The sequence below is a fragment of the Pelodiscus sinensis genome, chromosome 14 (genome assembly GCF_052426305.1).
Source record: "Pelodiscus sinensis isolate ZL-2025 chromosome 14, ASM5242630v1, whole genome shotgun sequence".
NCBI classification, from domain to species: Eukaryota; Metazoa; Chordata; order Testudines; family Trionychidae; genus Pelodiscus; species Pelodiscus sinensis.
The window spans coordinates 21767553-21790374 of NC_143065.1; the positions used below are offsets into that span (position 1 = coordinate 21767553).

At 44.7% G+C, this 22822-nt stretch overlaps 1 protein-coding gene across 1 annotated transcript in view; it reads left to right on the forward strand.

Moving 5' to 3' along the window:
• Positions 1-22822, forward strand: part of LOC102444523 (tropomodulin-2) — a 66386-nt gene that overhangs the window by 32584 nt on the left and 10980 nt on the right. Inside the window, exons 4-7 of the mRNA XM_006118509.5 lie at positions 12276-12398; positions 14231-14317; positions 18162-18292; positions 20132-20239. Coding sequence (XP_006118571.3) covers positions 12276-12398; positions 14231-14317; positions 18162-18292; positions 20132-20239 — 449 coding nt within the window. The remainder of the gene's footprint in view (positions 1-12275; positions 12399-14230; positions 14318-18161; positions 18293-20131; positions 20240-22822) is intronic.

Sequence of the window (22822 nt, forward strand, 5' to 3'; positions counted from 1 at the left end):
TAAAAGAAAAGAAAAGGGGAGGAAAATAATGACTAACAAGAGCTTTTTCACCCAGTTGCTGTCAGCAGCTGAGATCACCAATTTTGCTGTGCCAAGAATACTGTCAGCATTCAGCAACAAAAATTAATGACTGTAGTTTTCAGAACAGCTATAGGCATTTTCCCCAACCCTGTACTATAGTAGGTGCTTCCCTGTTAAAGAGTCTAGATTAAGGCTTAGATTTCTCCTCCTGAAGGCTATATAACTAAAATATCTAACAGCTGGGAAGAGAGGAAAGTTTAAGTATTTTGATAGGTGATTCTGGACGAGGAAAGGTTTTGTTTGAAGGAAAGTGTCTTTTATTTTGTTTTGGGTTGATAAAGTCAGTTTTTACTCTCTAAAGTTAAAATACTGTTGACTGGTTTGCCTGAAATTTTGGCAGCGTGGTCAGGCTTTTTGGAGCTTTAAGACCCATGTTCAATGTTGATTGTAACCCGTAGCATAAATTCCCTTACAATACTGTAAGTGGTAAAGCCAATGGTTAGGCTTGCCCAACACTTTCCATAACAAAATCCTGTTTTCAGTTGCTTATAACTTTGCCAAAGATCTCAAGCAGGGTGTCTTCCCCAGGCTGAGTTTTTTTTTTTTAAAGTTTCAGCTAAAGGGGCTAGCTGTTTTCAAGGACAAGACTGGGGAAAGAGACACATTGTTTTGTGAATTCAAAAATACATTTTCCCAGCCATTTAGCTGAGTCTCCATGTTCTGAGCAGGTATTTAAAATTTTATAGTGAGTCATGCTGATGATTCCTATGAATATTTGCTTGAGCTATAAGCCTCTGAAAAATCTTAATTGGCACATGCTAAGGGGAGACTGATAGTTTGGCTGCCAAATTCTCCATATGACTTTTCCTGTTCAGCCACTCTTATTCTGTCATGCTGAGATTGCCTCTAAAGCCATCTTTAAGATGGCAACCTTCACCATGGAGTAGATGCCCACCTGCTCATTGCTTAGATTTCGTCTACACTGCACCGTTATTTTGGAATAACGTCCATGTTTCCAAAATAACTACATGAGCATCAACACATCTAGACTGTTATTTTGAATTTGTTTCAAAATAACAGGCAGCTTATTTCAGCATTTGTATCCCTCATTCCACGAGGAATAATGCCTCTTCTGAAATGGCTATTTCAGAACAGCAGTAGTGTAGCAGATGCTCCACTGCTGCTATTTTGAAATAGTTCCTCCGCCAGACCATTCAAAGTAATTACTCCCCAGTGCTTTCTGGGGCTCTAAATCAAGGTAGCATGTCCACATTAGGGGAGCCTGCCTCAGACTAATTTCCAGGCTTCCCTGTAGTGTAGATGCACTATTTCAAATAAGCTATTTCGGAGTATTCTGTCCGGAATAGCTTATTCTGAAATAATTGTGCCATGTACATGTATCTTAGGGTGTGTCTGCACTGCACCCTTACATCAAAATAAACTATGCAATTTGCTATATGCAAATTGTGTAGCTTATTTTGAGGTAATTTCAAATTAAGAAATTAATTTTTTTAAATTTCAAAATAAAGTGCTATTCTGAAATGTCCCTTAGCTCTTGTGGAACAAAGATTATAGGGGTGCTGGATTAGCAGCCCGTTAAATTAAAATCTATATCAAATTAACGGGTGCACTCAAAAGATGTGGAATAGCTATTTCAGGATACTTCTGGTATTCTAAAATAGCACTGCAGTGGAGATGTAGGCTTACTGCTTGGTAGGCTTCCTGTCTTGTCCTTCAGGAAAGTGCTATGTGGGCCATCCAAGTTCATTTTTCCTCTGATGAACTTGCCATTTTGTCAGAGATACAGAGGAAAGCCTCCAGGTCACCACCTAGCTTCAGCTTTACAAAACCAGGGGCTAGTCAGTCCAAGGTTCCCTCTCCATCACCAACAACATTTCCTTAAGTCCCTTGTCCCAACTGCTTCCGCTGCCTCTTCTGTTGCTGGGAAGTGGGCCTATTATTACTACTGTTCAGTGGCAAATTGTACCTTCAGTTGCTTTTGCAGACAGTCCATCAATTGCAGGACTGAAGCGGAGGTGTGCTGCTATAACACAGCTGTCTGCTGCTGCACCAGCACCAATAAGCTGATCTTCTACTCTATCTTCTTACTTGCCTAACATAGGTGGGGTCAGTCAATCCTCAAGACTTCACTTTCCCCTTTCTTTTTTATTGGCACCGCCCTCCTGATCACTCTTCCCTGCATTCCCACATTGCCAGTGCCTGCATTCCTCAACACATTTAACAGGGCAGGGCTTCTCCAAGGTCTCAAAGACACAGTCTTTTAGGCTAGTTTCCTGTCCAAAGTTAAACAAAACCACTTCCCCGCCACAGAAGTCTGGTAGAAATAGTGGTAGTGGTCGGGGATGCTCATGGTGCTTCCTCATTCAGTGTTGACTCAGTGGGTCGCTCTCTGACCCTTTATAGGCTCAGATAAAATTCCTCCTCCGTAAGTGGTCCAACTAAAAGCACTTATTCTGGCACCGTGGAGATGGACCTACTTTAGGTACAGGGGCCAGCCAGCTACTTTTGAGTCTGACAACTTTTGAGTGCTTAACTTTGCAACCTTACGGATCCTTAAACATAAATAATGATACCAAAAAAACCCCACAACAAACTTATTTCCAGATAAAATCTGAGATAGGGTAAGTGGTCTCTGTTGGAAAGGTGTATTAGTATGACAGAAGTTATACTAGGTTTGTTTTTATATTGCTAGTTTGCAGCTTTCTACAGAATTGAACCTGGCCAGTTTTTTTGTTTATAATTCAGTGTATTGCTGGTAAGAATTCATTTAATTACATTTTAAATAGCGCATTTTCAGGGAGGAATTTAAGTAAACATAAGGAAAGAATATTTTACTTTAGATGGAAAATATTAATCTTGTATATCATTTCCACAAGGCAGAGTTCCAAGATTATTAAATTTCACATCAAAGGTCACTGAAGCATTCTGTAATTGAGACTAAATAGGATTTTTTTTCAATTATTCATCAAATGTAAGAAGTAAACCAGAAAGAGATAAAAAAATAGAAAGGGAAGAAAAGAACGCACAAATAGACTTAGGCCACACACACCCACACACCATGGAAAAATATGAACCAAAACTCCCATTATATTTTATTTAGTATTTTTTTTATCAGTAGGGATTTCCCACTGTGCGACAAGTTATTTGGTGTAAACTTAGTGGCCCAGGCTAAATACAGATCCAGAAAAGTGAAGAGAATCACAACAATCAAATTCACTTTGTGTACGTTATACAAAAGCTGAGTGTGCAATAAGCTGTTCAAAATATGTTCATTAGCATTTGATCAATATAGGACTCTGAAATGGCAGCTCTTTGACGTACTCTGTATTCTTTTTGTTGAGCCTAGCTATAGCAACGATGCCTCTTTATATGGTTGGAAGGTAGCTGAGAGACTAAGCAGCGTGACTAGGAGCTATGCAGCTTGACAACTGGGAGAGCCAGTTTCTGGGGTTTTGGGCTCTTTAGTTCCTCTGATAAGGAATATGTTGAGGCAAGAAGGTATAGACCATACTATCACCATTTGTCAGCCCTGCATTTCTTGCTTGGGATTCCATCTCTGGAAGTCAGGGCATTGCCTGACTAGTTCATGCCACTTGGTGCAAGGTGAATAGCCTACTGATATCACCAATCATGGATGAAGATGGGTCAGGTCCCCTCAAGATCTTTAGTTTACCTAATATCAATGGGCTTAAGTGGCTGTCGTGTTTCTTTGAAGAATATTCTACACCCAGTAGCTCACTCTACTGATAATTTACTTAGGGTATGTCTACACTACAAAGTTAATTTGAACTAACGGACGTTAGTTCGAATTAACTTTGATAAGCGCTACACTAGCGCTCCGCTAGTTCAAACTTAATTCAAACTAGCGGAGCGCTTAGTTCGAACTAGGTAAACCTCATTCTACGAGGACTAAGCCTAGTTCGAACTTACTAGTTCGAATTAAGGGGTGTGTAGCCCCTTAATTCGAACTAGTGGGAGGCTAGCCCTCCCCAGCTTTCCCTGGTGGCCACTCTGGCCAACACCAGGGAAACTCTATTGCCCCCCTCCGGGCCCCGGACCCTTTAAAGGGGCACGGGCTGGCTACGATGCCCATGCCAGGTGCAAGCCTGCCAGCACCCAGCCAGCAGACCCTGCACCTGGCACGGATCAAGCCACCCACCCGATGCCACCCAGCCCTCCCCCTCTTCCCAGGACCAGGCTGGCGGCTCCCGGGAGCTTGCCCGGGTCTGCAAGAGGCGGGCACCCGCCTGGTCTAGTGCGGACATCGTGGACCTCGTCCACGACCTCCGCACTAGGCACAGGAAAGTGGCCGTCTAGGGCAGGAGAGCTGCCAGCCTTGCCACCCAGGAGCAGGTGTGCATGAAAATCAAGGTGGTCCACTAAGACCCCCGACCCTGAGCTCTGAGCTTACAATGGCCGTACTGGGTCAGACCAAAGGTCCATCTAGCCCAGTAGCCTGTCTGCCGACAGCGGCCAACCCTAGGGACCCTGGAGGGGATGGACTGAAGACAGTGACCAAGCCATTTGTCTCGTGCCATCCCTCTCCAGCCTTCCACAAACTTTGGGCAGGGACACCACTCCTACCCCATGGCTAATACCACTCCATGGACCCAACCTCCATGACTTGATCTCACTTCTCTTTAAACTCTGTTCTAGTTGTAGCCTTCACAGCCTCCTGCAGCAAGGAGTTCCACAGGTTGACTCTTTGCTTTGTGAAGAACAACTTTCTGTTACTAGTTTGAAGCCTGCTACCCGTTCCTTTCCTTTGGTGTCCTCTAGTCCTTCTATTATGGGAACTAATGAAGAACTTTTCTTGATGCACCCTCTCCACCCCACTCATGCTTTTATAGACCTCTATCCTATCCCCCCTCAGTCTCCTCTTTTCTAAACTGAAAAGTCCCAGTCTCTTTAGCCTCTCTTCATATGGGACCTCTTCCAAACCCCTGATCATTGTAGTTGCCCTCCCCTCTCCCACCCTCTCTATTCCCCTCTCTCACCTCCTTTTCCCAGTCTCCCTAAGTTTTGTTCAATAAAGAGAGATTCTATTTTTGACCACATGTGTCCTTTATTTTGTACATCAGGAAGGGGGGCTAGGGAAGGGTAAGTGGAAGGAGGTGAGGGAGGAATGGGGTACGAGACCCTGATGGGGAGGACTGGGCTGGCTCTGCGGGCTTCTGGGGGTGGAAGCTCTCCTGCAGCCCCCCAATTGCCCACTCTCCCCAGATGGCAGCCTGCGGCAAGTGCAGCTGGTCTGATGGCCAAGTGCTGTGATGTGCCCAGTGTGGGCACTCAGGGCACTCCAAGACAGGACTGCTTTGCAAGTGGGGCACCCCTGAGAACTGTCTGTCCGGGGTGGGGGTCGGGTCCCTTTAAGCACAGCCCTCGGCTAGCCTGAGACAGCAGCTCCACATTCTAAGTCCTCATCTGATGCCCTGCCAGCACTGCTTCCGGCCATCCTTAACTCCGGTTCAGGGTCCACTCAATGTGGACATGCTAGTTCGAATTAGCAAAACGCTAATTCGAACTAGTTTTTTAGTCTGGATGCGTTAGTTCGAATTAGCTTAGTTCGAATTAACGAATTCGAACTAAATTAGTTCGAATTAGCGCTGTAGTGTAGACATACCCTTAGATATTCTGAATACTTGTGGTCCTCCACCACTGAAAATGTGTTTATCCGCCACCAGGCAGATTTGAACATGGGCCCTCTGAAGCTTAGTATAGGCGCTGCTACAGCTTGGGCTATAAAACCTGCTGGCTCGCAGCCTGTGCTGTAAAGGTCTCTTGTTCTGATCTGTGGCTGTGGTCTAGGTGCCATTGCATGGGACCCTGAACCACACAGGGGCTATGTCTACACTTGCGGCTTCTTGCGCAAGTACAGCTGTTCTTGCGCAAGAATCCGCAGAGCGTCCACACTGCCCGCCTGCTCTTGCGCAAGGAAACTTACAGTACGGCGTGGTAAGAGAGGGCTTCTTGCACAAGCGCTATGCTCTTTTTTATCAGGTGTAAGCCCTCTTGCACAGTAGTTCTTGTAGAAGAGGGCAGTGTGGATGCTCGGCAGGGATTTCTTGCGGAAAAAATCCCTGTGGCTAAAATGGCCATCGGAGCTTTCTTGCACAAGAGAGCGCCCACACGGCCATGGGTGCTCTTGCGCAAAAGCACAGCTCGCACATGGCAGTGTGGACGTGTTTTTGCGCAAGACTTCTTGCACAAAAACCCTTGCGCAAGATGTTCTTGCGTAAGAAGCCGCCAGTGTAGACATAGCCTAGGTGTGTGGGTTACATGTAAATTTGCTTCTTTTAGGCTATCCTGGTACAAAGTTGATTCAAGACAGTGGGTGCATGATGACAACCAGACACTAAGGCTATGTCTATACTGTACCCTTCTTCTGCAAAAGCTTATGCAAATGAAGCACAGAGTAGAATATCGCCATGCTTCATTTGCATAATTAATTAGGGGCCCTTTTTGCACAAAGGCTCCCTCTTGTGCAAGAACCGTTCTGCCGCTTTTTTCCCAGGAAGAACGGCTTTTGCGCAAGAGGGGGGTTTTGTGCAAAAAGGAGCCATGTAGACTGCTCCTTTTTGCGCAAAAGCCCCTTGCGCAAAATGGCAGCTCGTTAAGTATGCAAAGTTGACATGGTTATATTCACTGCTTCTCCTCATTTGCATATTTTCTTGCACAAGAGGAGGCAGTCTAGACGTAGCCTTGGATTATAGTAAACTCAGCCAGCCTCTCCTTCTACCTGGGGAGCACACTCAGCCACACCCGTAACTGTTCCCTCTTCCCTCCTGGCTTCCTTATTTAGCCCTCTTGCTAATGAGGCCCACAACTGCTTCTAATAGCCCTTCAGGTCTGGGCTTGCTCAGCTGTTTGCCATCAGCCTTTTCAGCCAGGCTATAGTGGCAGAGCTCTGTCACACTACATACACAAAACTTGTACTTGACTGTTTTCTTTGATATTGCTGGGATGGCTCTGGGTCACGCCATCTGTAAAATGTAGATAAAATGCCTACCTACCTCACAGAGATGTACTGACGGTGAAATTTATGCCTGAAAAGTGGTCTGAGATCCTTGCATAGAAAGTACTTTTTTAATTAGTCACTAGTCAGCTGGCATTTTAACCAGTTCATCTTTCAAAACAGATTTTCAGTAATAAGAAGATGCCTTTAAAGAATGGAAATGTTTGTGGGCAAGAAAGGAAGTAAACTTTTGGGCCAGTCTCACCCTTGGCAATAGGTCTCCAATGTTCATTTGAAGAGTTTGAGCTCATTCAGTTTTTAAATTCATTCAAGGAGGCTGACAGTACAGAAATTAGTGCAGACCGACTTGCTGGAAGAGATAAATGAATCTGGGTATGTTATCTGTCTAAAAATACTAATTGGGACCATAATGGAAACAATTTAAGTCATAGAAGCATGCAGCCATTGACATGCAAAAGGCAGGGGAACATGAAATTGAAAGAAGCAATATCAGAGGAACAGTAATTTATGATGACAAAATGGCATCATTGATGACAAATGAAAACAGAGATGTTACAGAGAAGTGTCAGAAAGGCTCAGGGCATACTCCAAGCATTTGATTTACAGTGTCAAAAGTTGCAGAAAATAAGACAATTTAGAACTGACAGTGGATCAAATCCACCTGTGTCTAAAGGTCACTGCAGTCTCAGTCCAAAGGGATTATCTAAAGCTGGTTAGAAATATAGATCTGGACAAACTGGAGAAATGGTCTGAAGTAAACAGGATGAAGTTTAATAATAAGGACAAATGCAAAGTGCTCCACTTAGGAAGGAACAATCCGTTTCACACATACAGAATGGGAAGCGACTATCTAGGAAGGAGTACAGGCAGTCCCGGGTTACGTACAAGATAGGAACGGTAGGTTTATACTTAAGTTGAATTTGTACTTAAGTCGGAACTGGCGTCCAGATTCAGCCACTGCTGAAACTGACCAGCGGCTGACTCCAGGAAGCCCGAGGCAGAGTTTCTCTGCCCCGGGCTTCCTGGAATCAGCCGCTGATCAGTTTCAACAGCAGCTGAATCTGGACGCCTGGGACAGAGCAGCTGGGGCACTGCCGGGTAGGTCCCCGCAGCGCCGCACCTCGGCATCCGTGAGAAAAGCCTGGTCTCTGCTGGAGGGGAGGAGGAGGGGAGGCGCACTAGCTGCGCCCGCCCCCCCCCAGCAGACCATGGAGACACGGGCGGCGGGGCTGAGATGCGCCGCGGTGCCGCCGCCCAGGTCCTCCGCGGCTTTGCTCCGCGTCTCCCTGGTCTGCTGGGGGGCCCGGCGCCCAGGTCCTCCGTGGCTTTGCTCCACATCTCCCTGGTCTGATGGGGGGAGAGGCCCCAGCAGACCAGGGAGATGTGGAGCAAAGCCGCGGAGGACCCGGGCGGCGGGACCGCGGCGCGTCTGGGCGGTCCTGCCGCCTGCATCCTCCGGGGCGAGAAAAGCCCCGTTCGTAAGTACGGATCCGACATAAGTCGGATCCGCGTAACTCGGGGACTGCCTGTACTGCAGAAAGAGATATAGGGGTCATAGTGGACCACAGAACAATCTAAACATGAGTCAATAGTGTGACACGGTTACAAAAAAACCAAACATGATTCTGGGATGCATTAACAGAGCAATAAAAATGATTAAATGTCTAGAAAACATGAGCTATGAGGGAAGACTGAAAGAATTGGGCTTGTTTAGTTTAGAAAAGAGAAGACTGAGGGGTACATGATAGCAGTTTTCAAGTATCTAGAAGGTTGTTAGAAGGAGGAGGAAGAAAATTGTTCTTCCTCAGCCTTGCCCAGGTTGATGGGCTGATGAGCCAGTGGGGACAGGATGCCTTTGGGAAAGCTGGAAATCACACAGAGGCAGTTGGGGACTTGAATCCTCCTCCTCCCCTCAGGTATCTATGAGATAAGTTCAAATAATGACCATAGCTTATGGGGAGAAGCAGCAAATACACCTACTTCACTCCTGGTTGTGTGCCCTGTGACCCTGGGATCAGCATATGGGTCTTGGGAAGTGTCCTATACAGTGAATATCACAGAGTACTGGATAAAAGAAAGCCACAGGGCTCCTCCTGAAGGAGGCAGTGCAGTTCCTAAGGGAGGTTTCACAGCGTATGTGCCCCTGAACAGGCTTCTGTTGAGTGGAAGTTTCCTGTGCAGAGGGATTTTTTTGAATTGCCTTCAGTTCCTCAGAAAGCACTGTCCTTACACAGACACACTTGTGCATGGGATTAGCACTCAGTTCTGATCTGGCTCTACATGTAGACAGAGCCGGCCCAAGCTACGAGCTAACCGGGCTACTGCCCGGGGCGCCCAATTGTAGGGGGTGCCGCTTGGGGCTGCCAGGCTGGGTGGAGGCGGCACCGTGCATGCTCCGCGCGCCCGGGGGCAGGCCACACATGTGTCACATTCCCGGGAGTGGCGCTGCGCTCCCGGAGCTCGGGGCGCACGAATAGCTCGGGCCGGCCCTGCACGTAGATATATCAGTGCCCATGGTGTGTGCTTGAAAATCCCAACCACTGACACAGCCGGGTATCCATTTTATCAATAGCTATTTTTTATTCTGTTCAAAAGGATAATGCAAAACACTTTTCCAGGTACAGATAGGAGTATCCCTTCCTGTAGCTGACTGGTCCATGGGTGAATATGTCCAATGATGGAAGCAAGAGTTCAGTTAAAGCTGAATTTAGGATGGGTAGAGTCCAGTAAACAAGCAAAAGGTCAGAACTAGAGAGATAAAAGCCAAGTGCCAGAGCCAGATGGAAAACCAGAGCCATAAACCAGAGATGGAGCCAGAGATCAAAGCCAGAAGTCAGAAGCTGGAAACAGGATGGAACTAGTCCTGAAAGAAAGCTAGATCAGGGACTGGACTGAGGACAGCTGCAGGCACGATACACATTGAGACGGCGCAGCAGGTTTGTAAAATATTTGGTGGTGCCCAGAATGGGTCTAAGTCCAGCCATCTCCCACACCAGCCTCGTAAACCTAGAGATTTTAAAATAGTGTAAAAATGGACTGGAAACAGTAAATGTGTAACAGTTTCCCAGTATTGCACAATATCACTATTTAAGAAAACGATCTAAAAATATCAACTTTATTAATGCTCTTTCGAATACAGAACAACCAAGCACTCTTGGATCAAGAACCCTCAAAAGCAATTTTTCCTAAAATTAGAACAGCTGTAGCCCCTTCTTTTGCTGTATCCTTCAGGGAGCAGCACATACTTTTCATCATTCTTCAGTTCTTGAAATGAAGTCATTCAGGAGGCTTGCAATGTCTGTTTCAGAGGCCGAGTTCTTATGAATGTGCACAAATGCCAAGAGATTTAGACATTCTTTGCTCATAGCCATTTGCAAATAATTTTTTGGTCTGCACAGGCAACTCACTCAACAGGGCAGGCTGCAGTAGGAATTATGTAGAATAATTTCAGGAGAACTGTAACTTCTGGCAACATGTCACTCAAGCCTTTGTTTTGTTTCAGAAATTGCTTCACTTCGCTCAGCTGGCATTTTCTTGATCTGCAAATATATTACTCACCATTTCTAAATGAAGAGGTAGCCTCTCTGTATTAACGTGGAAAGCTTCACTTAGTCCCATGTTTGCTGAATTTTCTTCTTTAAATATTTTCTTTCTTCAGAAAACCCCCATGAATTGGCTGGAGTCATCTTCCTTACATTTCTCACTCCCACTGTAGTCCTGGCTGTATCAACACTTGCTGTTTTAAAAAACTGCCTCTGTCCTTCAGGCTACGTCTACACTTCAGGCTTCTTGTGCAAGAACTTTTTGTGGAAGAGATCTTGCATCTACATTGCCATGGACGCTCTTGAGCAAGAAAGAGCACCTGTGCTTTTTCCAATAGGGGTTTCTTGTACAAGAAATCCCTGTTGTCTGTCCACACGCGCCTTTTTGCACAAGAGCTCTTGCACAAAAAGGCTTATTCCTCGTAGAAAGAGGAATAATTCTTACCCAAAAAGCCCTGTCTTTTGACGATAAACTGTACTTTTTCTTGTGCAAAAATGCGCTTGTAGTATAGATGCTCCGCAAGTTTTTGCACAAAACCAGTTGTTTTTGCACAATAACTCTGCAGTATAGATGTAGCCTCAGTGTCATCCAGCTATAGCTTTAATTCCTCACATCTATTAGTTTAAAGTCATTACTCGCATTAGGCCGGGTTGCATATTATCCCTACATTTCTTGTGCATTGTTATAAACTTTGCTGCTTTCTGATGAGAACAATGACAGGGCTGCTGCCAAGAACAATGGCATTGTTTGGATAAGAGAAAATATCTGAGACTTAGTATCCAAAATCTAACTTGGATGGAATGAAAGAACTCTTTGAGCATAGAAGGATAAACAGTCAAAGTGGGACTTTGTATCAGGACAGAGAATCCCAAGATCATAAAAGGCAGGAGAGAATGCTGTCAGCATTGTCAAATTAATATCTGACAGAGAAGAGTTTAAGAGTTGATGACTTCATCTACTTTGGAGGTACAATATCTGCTAATGGTTTGCTCACTTAAAAAAAAAATGAGGGCAAGAACCAAAGCCAGTGGATATTTTTCCAGTTTGTCAAACATTTGGAAGAATAAGAAAATACATCTATACACTAACAAAAGATTGTATAATGGTACTGTCCTTCCAGCACTACCAAATGCCTCAGAAATGTAGCAGATGGCAGAAATACACAATAGGAACTGACCGTATTCCACCCATGTTGTTTAAGAATACTCTTGGGAATTCATTGGCAAGACTGTCTAACTAGTGTGGAAGTGTTGTGTCACACAGGCCAACAGATTGCAGACTCAATAATCAAACAGAGATAGCTACAGTGGTTTGGCCATGCCATCAGGTTACCCATGGCAGAAGCAAAGCTATAGATTGGATCCCATCTGGAGGGAAGAGAAGGCATAAAAAAAAGAATAAGACCATCATAGAGACATCTTACCATGTTGTCAAATATCTTGCTCTAGACAAACAATAGTGGGGAAAATGAGTTGCCGCATGTACCACTCAGCACAGGAGATTCTAAAGCTAAAATATATACTTTAGGACCTTTGCTTCCACAAAAATAAACTACCCAGAAATACAGTAGAAATGTGCGGAAGGTAAAGACATTAGTGGGGAAACATGTACTTGGCATACACTACTGTTTATACAGGCCTCCTTCCTGTACTGATAGGATATGGATAAGTTGTTTCAGGAATTCAATATTCACTTTTGATTCCCCCCCCCATAGGAAAAATATTTATCCCTAAAGAAAAGCCTATAGAAACCCACACTGAGGAGAAGGTGACTTTGGAGCCAGAATTAGAAGAAGCCCTGGCCAGCGCCTCTGATACTGAGCTCTACGACCTTGCAGGTTAGTTTGTATGTTTGGAAGTATGTAATTTTCTTCAGCCCAGCACTGCCTGTTCTTTCCACCAGGAGTCTGAGTTGTCACAACAAGCTCTGTTCTTACACAGCTGAGGCCGTGTTATCTTCAGCCTCTCTACATTCACTTCCATTGTGAAACCCAAGACTCTAGGGACATTCTCAGGGTGAGGTAGCTGCTACAGCATTCTATTTTTAGCACACTAGTGGGATGTGAGCTAGCACCAGTATGTTTGCTTGAGCAGAGACTCATGTCACCAGCACAAACAGTAGATAGGGCCGGGTGTCTTTTCACTTCCATTGCATTTAAATCCCATCCCATCACTGGAGGTGCTCAGCGCCTTCTAGTATTGGGCTGTCAGTATCATTTGCAACTGTCCTCGCTATTTTGTAAGACGCGATGTTCTGTGCCCACAAACATATCTCAAACAACCAGAACACTACCCAGCTACATCCAATGTACATCTTGCAAAGAACATACTAGCTACAAAGCTTTTGGTTCATATTCTATCCTCATTTTACACACTGTTACCAACAGTGTGAATGAAAAGACTAAGGATAAAATGCGGCTCTACATTAGGTTTTTTGTTTGTGTTTTTAACAATGGTCAATACTAGAGCTGGTTGGGAATTTTCCTTTGAAATGATTTTCTTTTTAAACAGAAAGCTCAGTTTTCAGATAATTAAAATTTTCCATTAGAAAATTCAATTTTGTAGATTTTTTTTAAATGTTATTGGGAAAATCTAAAAAGATTTCAGTTTGTTGAGCTGAGTTGAAATATTTTGTTTTGAGTCAGAAACATTAAACTGCACTTGCTAAGGGGCTGCATTGCAACAGAAGAGTTGTTGTTCAGATGTGGCATGCCCCCATTCTCTCCTGTGTGCGGAGCTCTTTTGCCAGACAGTTTCCCATGATGTATTGCAGTCTCACACCTCACCAAACCCTTTGGTGACTCATGGGAGCTGTATGACTGTGGTACATCATTCAACCAAAACAAATGTAGAAATATCAGAATTTTAGCTGGGATGGAAATTCCAGATTTTGCTCAGCTCTAGTCAGGACCCAACCCTCTGTTCTAGAATGTATAGCATAAATAAAGACGAATACAATTGTATAAAGGTCCTATTAACCAGAGGGCTGCAAATAGTCCATAATGGTGGTGTAATATCACAAGTGATATTAACTGTAAACAGTCACATTCTTCAAAATCTGACTGGAGAGATAAAAATCCACAGTGAGTCATTAATTCCTGATTCATAGATACTTGTACACAATAGAAAGGATCTCCCAGGTCCTTGTAGGCAACTAATCCGAGGAGAAGGATCAGCTACCCAACAGTTACATTGTTTCTGACAGAATACTGTGGAAATTGCCTTTGTACAAGATAATTTTTATTTGCTGTCTCTTTTATTGAAGTCTAAGTTTCTTTCATCAGTCTATTTCCAGTTCTTGTATAAATCCTTAGTGCAGTGTCTTCCATTATGTTTTAATGTTTTCTTTCCCCACCATACGTCAGCACCCACATAAATCCCAGGATGACTATGATGTGCATATATGAATGAAAGCATTTCAGGTTATAGACATACATATATGCATGTTCCATTGGTGCCTTTGTAAGAAAGAAATTATAGTCAGGTTCTCCAAACTTTCAGCTTACAGTATTAGAGGGTAACCAGCCTACCTATGAACACATATGACCCAAGACAGTAACAGCTCTCTGATTATCTAATCAGGGAACTAAATTGGAATTTGTAAAGGGCATGTTTCTTTTGCAAACTTTATTAACATTGGGCTCTACTACTGGCTTTTTCGTATTTACAGCTGTTCTTGGGGTGCACAACATGGTCAACAACCCACAGTTTGATGAAGAAGGCACCAGCAGTAAAGATGGAAAAGGAAGTGTGAGAAGTAAGTAAACAGATCTCCTTGCAGTCTGCTTGTATTCTAAGGGTACGTCCAGACTACATGCCTCCGTCGACGGAGGCATGTAGATTAGCCAGATAGGCAGAGGGAAATGAAGCCGCGATTAAAATAATCGCGGCTTCATTTAAATTTAAATGGCTGCCCCGCTCTGCCGATCAGCTGTTTGTCGGCAGATCGGGGCAGTCTGGACGTTCCCCTGTCGCCAGAAAACCCTTTTGTCGACCGCCCCGTTATGCCTCATCCCACGAGGCATAACGGGGCGGTCGACAAAAGGGTTTTCTGGCGACAGGGGAACGTCCAGACTGCCCCGATCTGCCGACAAACAGCTGATCGGCAGAGCGGGGCAGCCATTTAAATTTAAATGAAGCCGCGATTATTTTAATCGCGGCTTCATTTCCCTCTGCCTATCTGGCTAATCTACATGCCTCCGTCGACGGAGGCATGTAGTCTGGACGTACCCTTAGGTAGTTATATACATGTTCGAAGTTGTTCGTCTAATCATTACAGTATCACTGGACTGATCCTTCATTAATCCACCATCAATAATCATTAAATTTAATTTAATTAACTGTAATTTAAATTTAAAAAATCATACAATCGACAGTGTTCTACACAAATAAATCAGTCCAGCAGGGAACTCGGTTTTCCTCAGTAGCAATGCATGCTAAATAGAGGTGACAGAGAGGAGTGGTAGTGCACACAGTAACAAGTGTGGGAGTGGAATGGGAAGGTGAGGCATCTATGTTTCCATTCATCCCTGGGCATATAGATGTGAAACTAAAGCAGAGGTGGACAAAAATTCTTGATCGGGGGCCACAGTGAGAATTTGGTAAGTGATCAAAGGCTGCACTCTTCTATGATTTTAATGGAGGAGGTGCAGCATCTGAGATGGATATTGGGTGCAGAAGGGAGCTTGGGTGAGAGGACTGGGGTTCAGGATCCAGGAGGGAGTGCAGAGTCTGGGAGAAGGTTGTAAACAGGAGCCAAGGTGCAGAGGATTTGAGTTGTGACCTAGGGTAGGAGGGGATTGTGACTGGAGGCAGGGAATTGAGATACAGGAGAGGATTCTGAGCTGGAGGAGGAATGTAAGAGGCGGCACAGCATCTGGAAGGGAGTTGTGACCTGGGGTGGGGGTGCGGAGGGCTTGGGTTGTCACCTGGGGCAGAGAGAGTTGGAGGGAAGGAGAAGTTAGGGTGTCAGGTGCAGGCTGTGGTTGGGAGGCTCTTACCTTAGGTGGTCAACTGTGGGAGGCTCTCTTGGGCAGACTCCCTGCCTGCCACACCCCCGCATGTTGCTCATAGCAGTGAGCTGTGGGGGCCATGTGTATCTCTATGCTGCATGCCCCATGGGGGGGCCCTCTGCACACTGCCTGCATTGGAAGTATGACGCAATGCGAGCTGCGAGACTGTGCTGGGATGGGGGCAGCGCATGCAGCCCTCTCCACTGGGGCGTGCGATGTGCAGAGATGGAGTGGCCCCTGCATGTGGACAGCATGTGGAACATGATGGGCAGGGAGCAGTGGCAGGCCAGATGTGAAGGTTTGGCAGGCTGAACCTGGCCTGTGGGCTGTTGTTTGCCTGCACCGTTATGGAGGAATCACCATATAGCATCTGCTCAGTGAAATCCAGCTGGAGGCATATGTAACTCTTAAGTTCTACTATGAGCTTAGGTGTGATTTCCTCGGTGCATTGGTTTGGCCTAGGGTGAGTGTCAATGTCACTTCCTGGAAATGCCTGTCAACTTTCAAGTTGCAGAACATGACTAGGAATTGCTTTCTGCTCTACACATTTAAACACCGCTGTGGTCATTCCTTTTCTTGGTTGTCACAGCTTGGGTGGGCAAGGCTTATGATTCATCTCCACCATTATAAGCTGAGGAATTATAGGTATTAATTATGTTGTATGCTATGATGTTTATGCATCTCCTGGAATGAACAATTCTCTTTTACAGGACCTGGCTGCCAACATTAAAAATTGTTCTCTCTTTGGAGCAGGGATACACAAAGACTTCATAAATCTAGGTGTAGGCAGAGAGCTGCTTTTCATGCTTCGATAGTTTTATTATTTAGAATGTGTGGATGTTGCAATTTTACAAGAGCTAATTGAATTTATAGATGGGCTGATAATGTCGCAATTGGAGGTGTGTGCTAAGGGGCCTCATCATCATAATCTTTGATGTTACCAGTGTCTGTTTAGAGGAAAAGGGGCACTCTCTCAGAATATACCAACCTTATTTCCCCTTGTAGGCTTTATGGCAGGACCATAAAGAACCCCAGGATTCTTTTCTGTTTTTTTTTTAATATCCTGTGCAATAAACTAAATGCTTGAGTCAGATGCACATGGTTGGCTCAGAGTCACTGAACTGGGAGCTTTGCACAAATAGCTGATGATGTAATTTGTCCCTATAGTGACTGGTCACGTACCGTAGGCTAACATGCTTCCCTTCCTAAAAACAGATGCATAGAGGGAACTAACCTGATTGTTCCTGCAAATTCTTCAGTACAACCTTCCTACCATTCTCTCTCCTTTTTGGTGATAGGGCCACATCAGGGTAGAACTTGCAATAGATCATGAAGATCTTTAGGAAATGCAGGGTGCAATTCAGAATAGCTCATGGCACCCACTGCAGTACAGTGAGGCTACGTCTACACTAGAGGGGTTTTGTGCAAAAACCCGCAGAGCGTTCACACCTCAAGTGCATTTTTCCACAAGTAAATTTACAGTAAATCAAAAGAACAGCGGGTTTTTTGTGATGTAGGAATAATTCTTTCTATGAGGAATAACTGCTTTTTGCCCAAGAGTTATTGCACAAAAAGGTGTGTGTGGATGGGCAATAGGGTTTTTTTGCGCAAAAAGAGCCAATTGAAAAAAGCCCAGATGCTCTGGTGGCTATTCTGTGAATGGCAATCAGATCTTTCTTTCGAGAGAGCATCCATACAGTTTGGACGCTCTCTTTTGCAAAAAGCTTCTTGCGCAAGAAGCCTGCAGTGTAGACGTAGCCTAGAGAGAGGATGAAAGGGTGTCTGTCCTCCCCAAATGGCACAGTTTGGGTTTTAATTTTAAGGAAAATGAGGGTTCCTTAGGTTTGCCGGAAGGGAATGCAAAGGGGATACATTGCAACTAGAATCTCCCCTTGCGGGCACCTTCACTGAGCTCAGCAGCTCAGCATCTATTCTACAGCATACCTGGAGGATGTTCAATAGACTCCTTCCTCCATTCCAAGACAGTGTGGAGAGGGGAGTGAGGTGTGGCCACATGCTCACCTGGCCCCTACCCCTTGTAAAAGCACTGAAAGGGCTCTAAGAAAGAGAAGAGCCTTGTAGCTGTCCTTGTACAGAGATGGGGGAGAGGACAGCGCTGGTCATAATTTCATGTATATATTAGTGTATATAGCACAGTGAATTTCATACTATACACTACATGTCACCTTTATCTGTCCATGTTAATGAGTCTGCTAGAAAGTTGCCCCCAGGGAAAATATTTTCTAATATTTTCCCACAAATTGGGAAATGTAGTGTTTAAAAGTGTATCGCAATAGTTATTCATCTTTTCACATTAGCTGCACTTTCTTTCTTGTGTGTAGCACCATAAGCAACAACAAAGAAAGGGGAATCCAGTTTTGTTGACATTCTTTACCAGCCCCCAAAACATTAGCAGCTCAGAGAAACGCTAGTCAGACATCCAGCACCCTGCCTATGAGATTTGCAATGGCAAGGATTTTAACATCCAGTTTGCCACAACACAAACATAAGGGAGAGATTTGAAAATCCAGTTTGTCCTTGATGATGTGTGAGCATCCTTTCAATGTTTAATTAAATCTTGTGTTTCAGATGTGGTCAAAGGTGAAAAGGTCAAGCCAGTTTTCGAGGAGCCACCTAATCCAACCAACGTGGAAGCCAGTTTGCAAAGGATGAAAGCAAATGATCCTAACCTCCTAGAAGTCAATCTGAACAATATAAAGGTATTTGGACAGGGGCTGTGGCTTCATTCTCTTTGTTGCAGGAAGGTACATCTGAGATGACAAGGTTTACAATGTTTTTTAGATGTATGGGGTTTTGCTTTCAAATGTATTGTTGCATTTACAATTGGGAGGAGCAGGACACTCAGGAGAGAAAGAGAGGCAGATAGGAAATGTTCCAAGGTACCTGACATCAAATTATCCGCCAGTTACAACTCCAAACAAGGGTTCTCTAGTCTGCCTTCATTTCTTTAACAGCTTGTAAAGCAAGATACCTCATAGGGCACCCAAAGGTGTTGGATAATTTGCACAATGGGATTGCCGAGAGCCACTGAACCAAACCGCAAACCCTGTATATGGGTATGTCTACACTGCCACCATAGTTTGAACTAGGGTGGCTAATGTAGGCATTCAGACTTGCAAATGAAGCCCGGGATTTAAATATCCCGGGCTTCATTTGCATGTTCCCGGGCGGGCGCCATTTTTAAATGCCCGTAATTCGAACTACCTGCCCGCGGCTACATGCGGCATGGACTAGGTAGTTCGAATTAAAGCTCCCAATTCGAACTACCGTTATTCCTCCTACAAGTCCGTGCCGCGTGTAGCTGCGGGCAGGTAGTTCGAACTATGGGCATTTAAAAATGGCGCCCGCCTGGGAACGTGCAAATGAAGGCCGGGATATTTAAATCCAAGGCTTCATTTGCAAGTTCGAATGCCTACATTAGCCACCCTAGTTGGAACTAGGGTGGCAGTGTAGACATACCCTATGATAGAAGCCCATTTCACGCCAGAGGGTGCCACAGCATCCCCAGCATCCTTATTCCAGCTCCTGGGAAAAGTTGAGAATCTCAGACCCCATCCTAACACTGGGCTGGAGAAGTAAGCTTTGGCTGCACAGCTTGGAGTGGCAGATTGGCTCTGGGAATCAGATAAAGCTTTGTTAGTGTTTGCTTTGAGCTCAAGGTGGTGAAAAATAGAAAAAAGGACCAGCATACTGAATTGGTTCATTGTATCCTTTCCACCAGTGTTGGTAGCAATCTCACCTCCAGGGTCTAATTCCATTTCAAGGCTTGGGCTCATGCCCAAAGCTGACACTGCACATTGTTCTAAGATTTATGGATTGGTTATTCATCCCCATCACATTGTTTCTGGACACAAATGTACATTTGAAAAAACAATATCAATGATCCAATAATGCAACCACCAAACTATACCCCAGCTCACCACTCACTCTCAACTGCCCAAAACAAATCCCCAGCTAATTAAGAGGGCTCCTTGCAGCTAGCAGCAAATGCGTCCCAGCTAAAAAGTTAGATTGAACAGATACATTTTAAGCTCCACCCCTATGGGGCCAAACTTAGACTGGCTCCCTCTTGCAGTCTGCCAAAGCCTATGCTGAAGATGGGGGCCCTCCAATGAGAATATTATGGCCATGATCCAGGATTTCAAGCCTGGAGACAGAGAGCAAGAGCTTGCCATGAGTCTTAACATCCACGATGGTGCATGGTAGAAGAAATGAAGAAGGATCATCAGTTCTGAGATTGGTAGAGACTTTACAAATAAATCAGCACCTTACATTGCATCTGGAATTGAATATGAATTACAATGCAGATCAGTTTTTTTTCATTTTGACCTGTCTTGCATACAAGGAGGCAGCTACATTCTGCTCCAGCTCAAGGCATTGAGTGGTCTTCAAGGACAGCCACAGGCTGAGCAAGTTACTCAGGCCTAGCAAGCTTTGTAGAGGCTTTGCAGTGAGAAAGTGTTAATATATCAATCATCAAAGTAAATGTCTGGAGGGGTAATTGGCTGCAATGTTTTCTGGGTATTGTCTTAATGCAGAATATTCCAATTCCAACGCTGAAAGAATTTGCCAAGGCTTTGGAAACCAACACCCACGTGAAGAAGTTCAGCCTTGCAGCCACTCGAAGCAATGACCCTGTTGCTATAGTAAGTTGGAACATGGCTTGGAAAGATGTCCTCATTTATTAAGGCTGAGTTTGTCCCTAGAAGGGTATGAGAGGGTTGCAGAAAACCCTGTCCGTTGCGGGGTGAGTGTGTCCTGTCACACTCCTAATCCTAGTCTATATACTTGCCCTTTTTAGCAGGCAAGTGCAGCTTAATGGCCAGAGTCAATTAATTGTCCCCAGTCAACCGAGCAGTAAGGCCCAGTAGGTACAGTTAATAAGCTTGCCATAATGCAACAGGACAGTACAGCCCAATGTGCCAGTAACAAGAGAGTTGTCCCACTTAGCAGTGTTTAGTAACCCTCATCAGGACATTTGCCTCAGAAAGACAGGGCAGTCAGTGGCCTGAGTCCATAAATCCTTTGGTCTTGTCATAACCATGAGGGATGGCCAGCAGTCTGGGGCCTAAAGGGATTAACTGTACGTAGCCAGGATAACAGTCAGCCAATAGAAATGCAGATAAGGATTTTCAAACTGAGATAAAGGAATTTTGGAGTTTTTCCCTCCTTTGTCTCTGGGCCAGTTTACTCTAGATACTGAGGGAGACAGAAGACATGTCTCTCGCCAAGAAAAAGACTCTTCATAACGTGTAAGTAGGGTAAAGTTTAGATAAATCAGTTAGGTTTTATTGTTTTCTATTGTGGGACGTTGGATCTGATGTCTGTGCTGTTAGAAATGGGTTTCCCTCCCTTTTGTAACTAAGTCCTGAGCCCATGGGAGTCCCCATGAGTATATTAATTGGTGACTTTTTCCATCTTGTTATTATGCTTGAAACAGGTGTATTGTTTTGATAATTAAAGTTCTTTCTTTTTTATTAAGCTGGTATTGGTTCAGTTCTGTGTCCTGGAAAATCTGTCTGGGTATGTCTAGACTACATGCCACAAAAGCAACCCCAAAACTTTATCTTTCCAGGCTTTGGTATAAAGCTTCTCCCCCAAAAATCTTAAAAACCTAGATTTTAGGGATAAAAATCTGCTGCCACCATTAAGTGCTTCTGAACCCACAATCAGGGGTGGACATTTGAAAACAACCCCAGGGCACCCCAAGCTCTTTTCTCCAAAGAGCTTGAAAAATAAAGAGAAAATATAAACTGCAGTCTATGGCTGCTGTCCCCTAGTCAGAGGCATGCAGATCCCACAGAGGGTATGTCTAGACTATATGCCTCTGTCGACAGAGGCATGTAAAATAGGCTACCCGACATAGTCAATGAAGCGGGGATTTAAATATCCCTGGCTTCATTAAAATAAAAATGGCCACCGCGGTGTGCCAGCTTAGCTGATTGTCGGCACAGCGCGGCAGTCAAGATGCAGATTGGACGACAGGGGAAGATTTTGTTGACCGGTCTTATGCCTCGTGAAACGAGGTTTACAGGAGCAGTCGACAAAGGATTCCCCAGGTGACCCATCTGCATCTTGACTGCCATGCTGTGCCAACAATCAGCTGAGCTGACACAGTGCGGTAGCCATTTTTATTTTAATGAAGCCGGGGATATTTAAATCCCCGCTTCATTGACTATGTTGGGTACATGCTGTACATGAGGCATGTAGTCTAGACATACCCTCTGTGGGATCTGCATGCCTCTGACTAGGGGACAGCAGCCACAGACTGCAGTTTATATTTTCTCTTTCTTTTTCAAGCTCTTTGGAGAAAAGAGCTTGGGGTGCCCTGGGGTTGGTTTCAAATGTCTACCCCTGATTGTGGGTTCAAAAGCACTTAATGGTGGCAGCGGATTTTTATCCCTAAAATCTAGGTTTTTAAGATTTTGGGGAGAAGCTTTATACCAAAGCCTGGAAATATAAGGTTTTGGGGTTGCTTTTGTGGGCCCCCACTTCTGCATTCATCATGCCAGTATGGGGATACAGCCTTGACAGGCCTAGTGGCCAAAGTTAATAGATTCGCCCCCATTAGCAGGGCTTTACGGTAGCTAAAGTCCATAGATTTTATTCTTCTCTGCAGGGCAGGTAGACCTGATGGCTAGAGTCCACGTATTCACCCCTAATAGCTGGGCAGTGCGGCCCAGTGGCAAGAGTCAGTAGGTTCTCTTCTTCTATCATAGAATCATAGAATAATAGGACTGGAAGGGACCTCAAGATGTCATCGAGTCCAGCCCCCCGCCCTCAAGGCAGGACCAAGCTCCGTCTACACCATCCCTGACAGATGTCTATCTAACCTGTTCTTAAATATCTCCAGAGAGGGAGATTCCACCACCTCCCTTGGCAATTTATTCCAATATTTGACCACCCTGACAGGAATTTTTTCCTAATGTCCAATCTAAACCTCCCCTGCTGCACTTTAAGCCCATTACTCCTTGTCCTGTCCTCAGTAACCAAGAGGAACAAATTTTCTCCTTCCTCCTTGTGACACCCTTTTAGATATTTGAAAACCGCTATCATGTCCCCCCTTAATCTTCTTTTTTCCAAACTAAACAAGCCCAGTTCATGAAGCCTGGCTTCATAGGTCATGTTCTCTAAACCTTTAATCATTCTTGTCGCTCTTCTCTGTACCCTTTCCAATTTCTCCACATCTTTCTTGAAATGTGGCGCCCAGAACTGGACACAGTACTCCA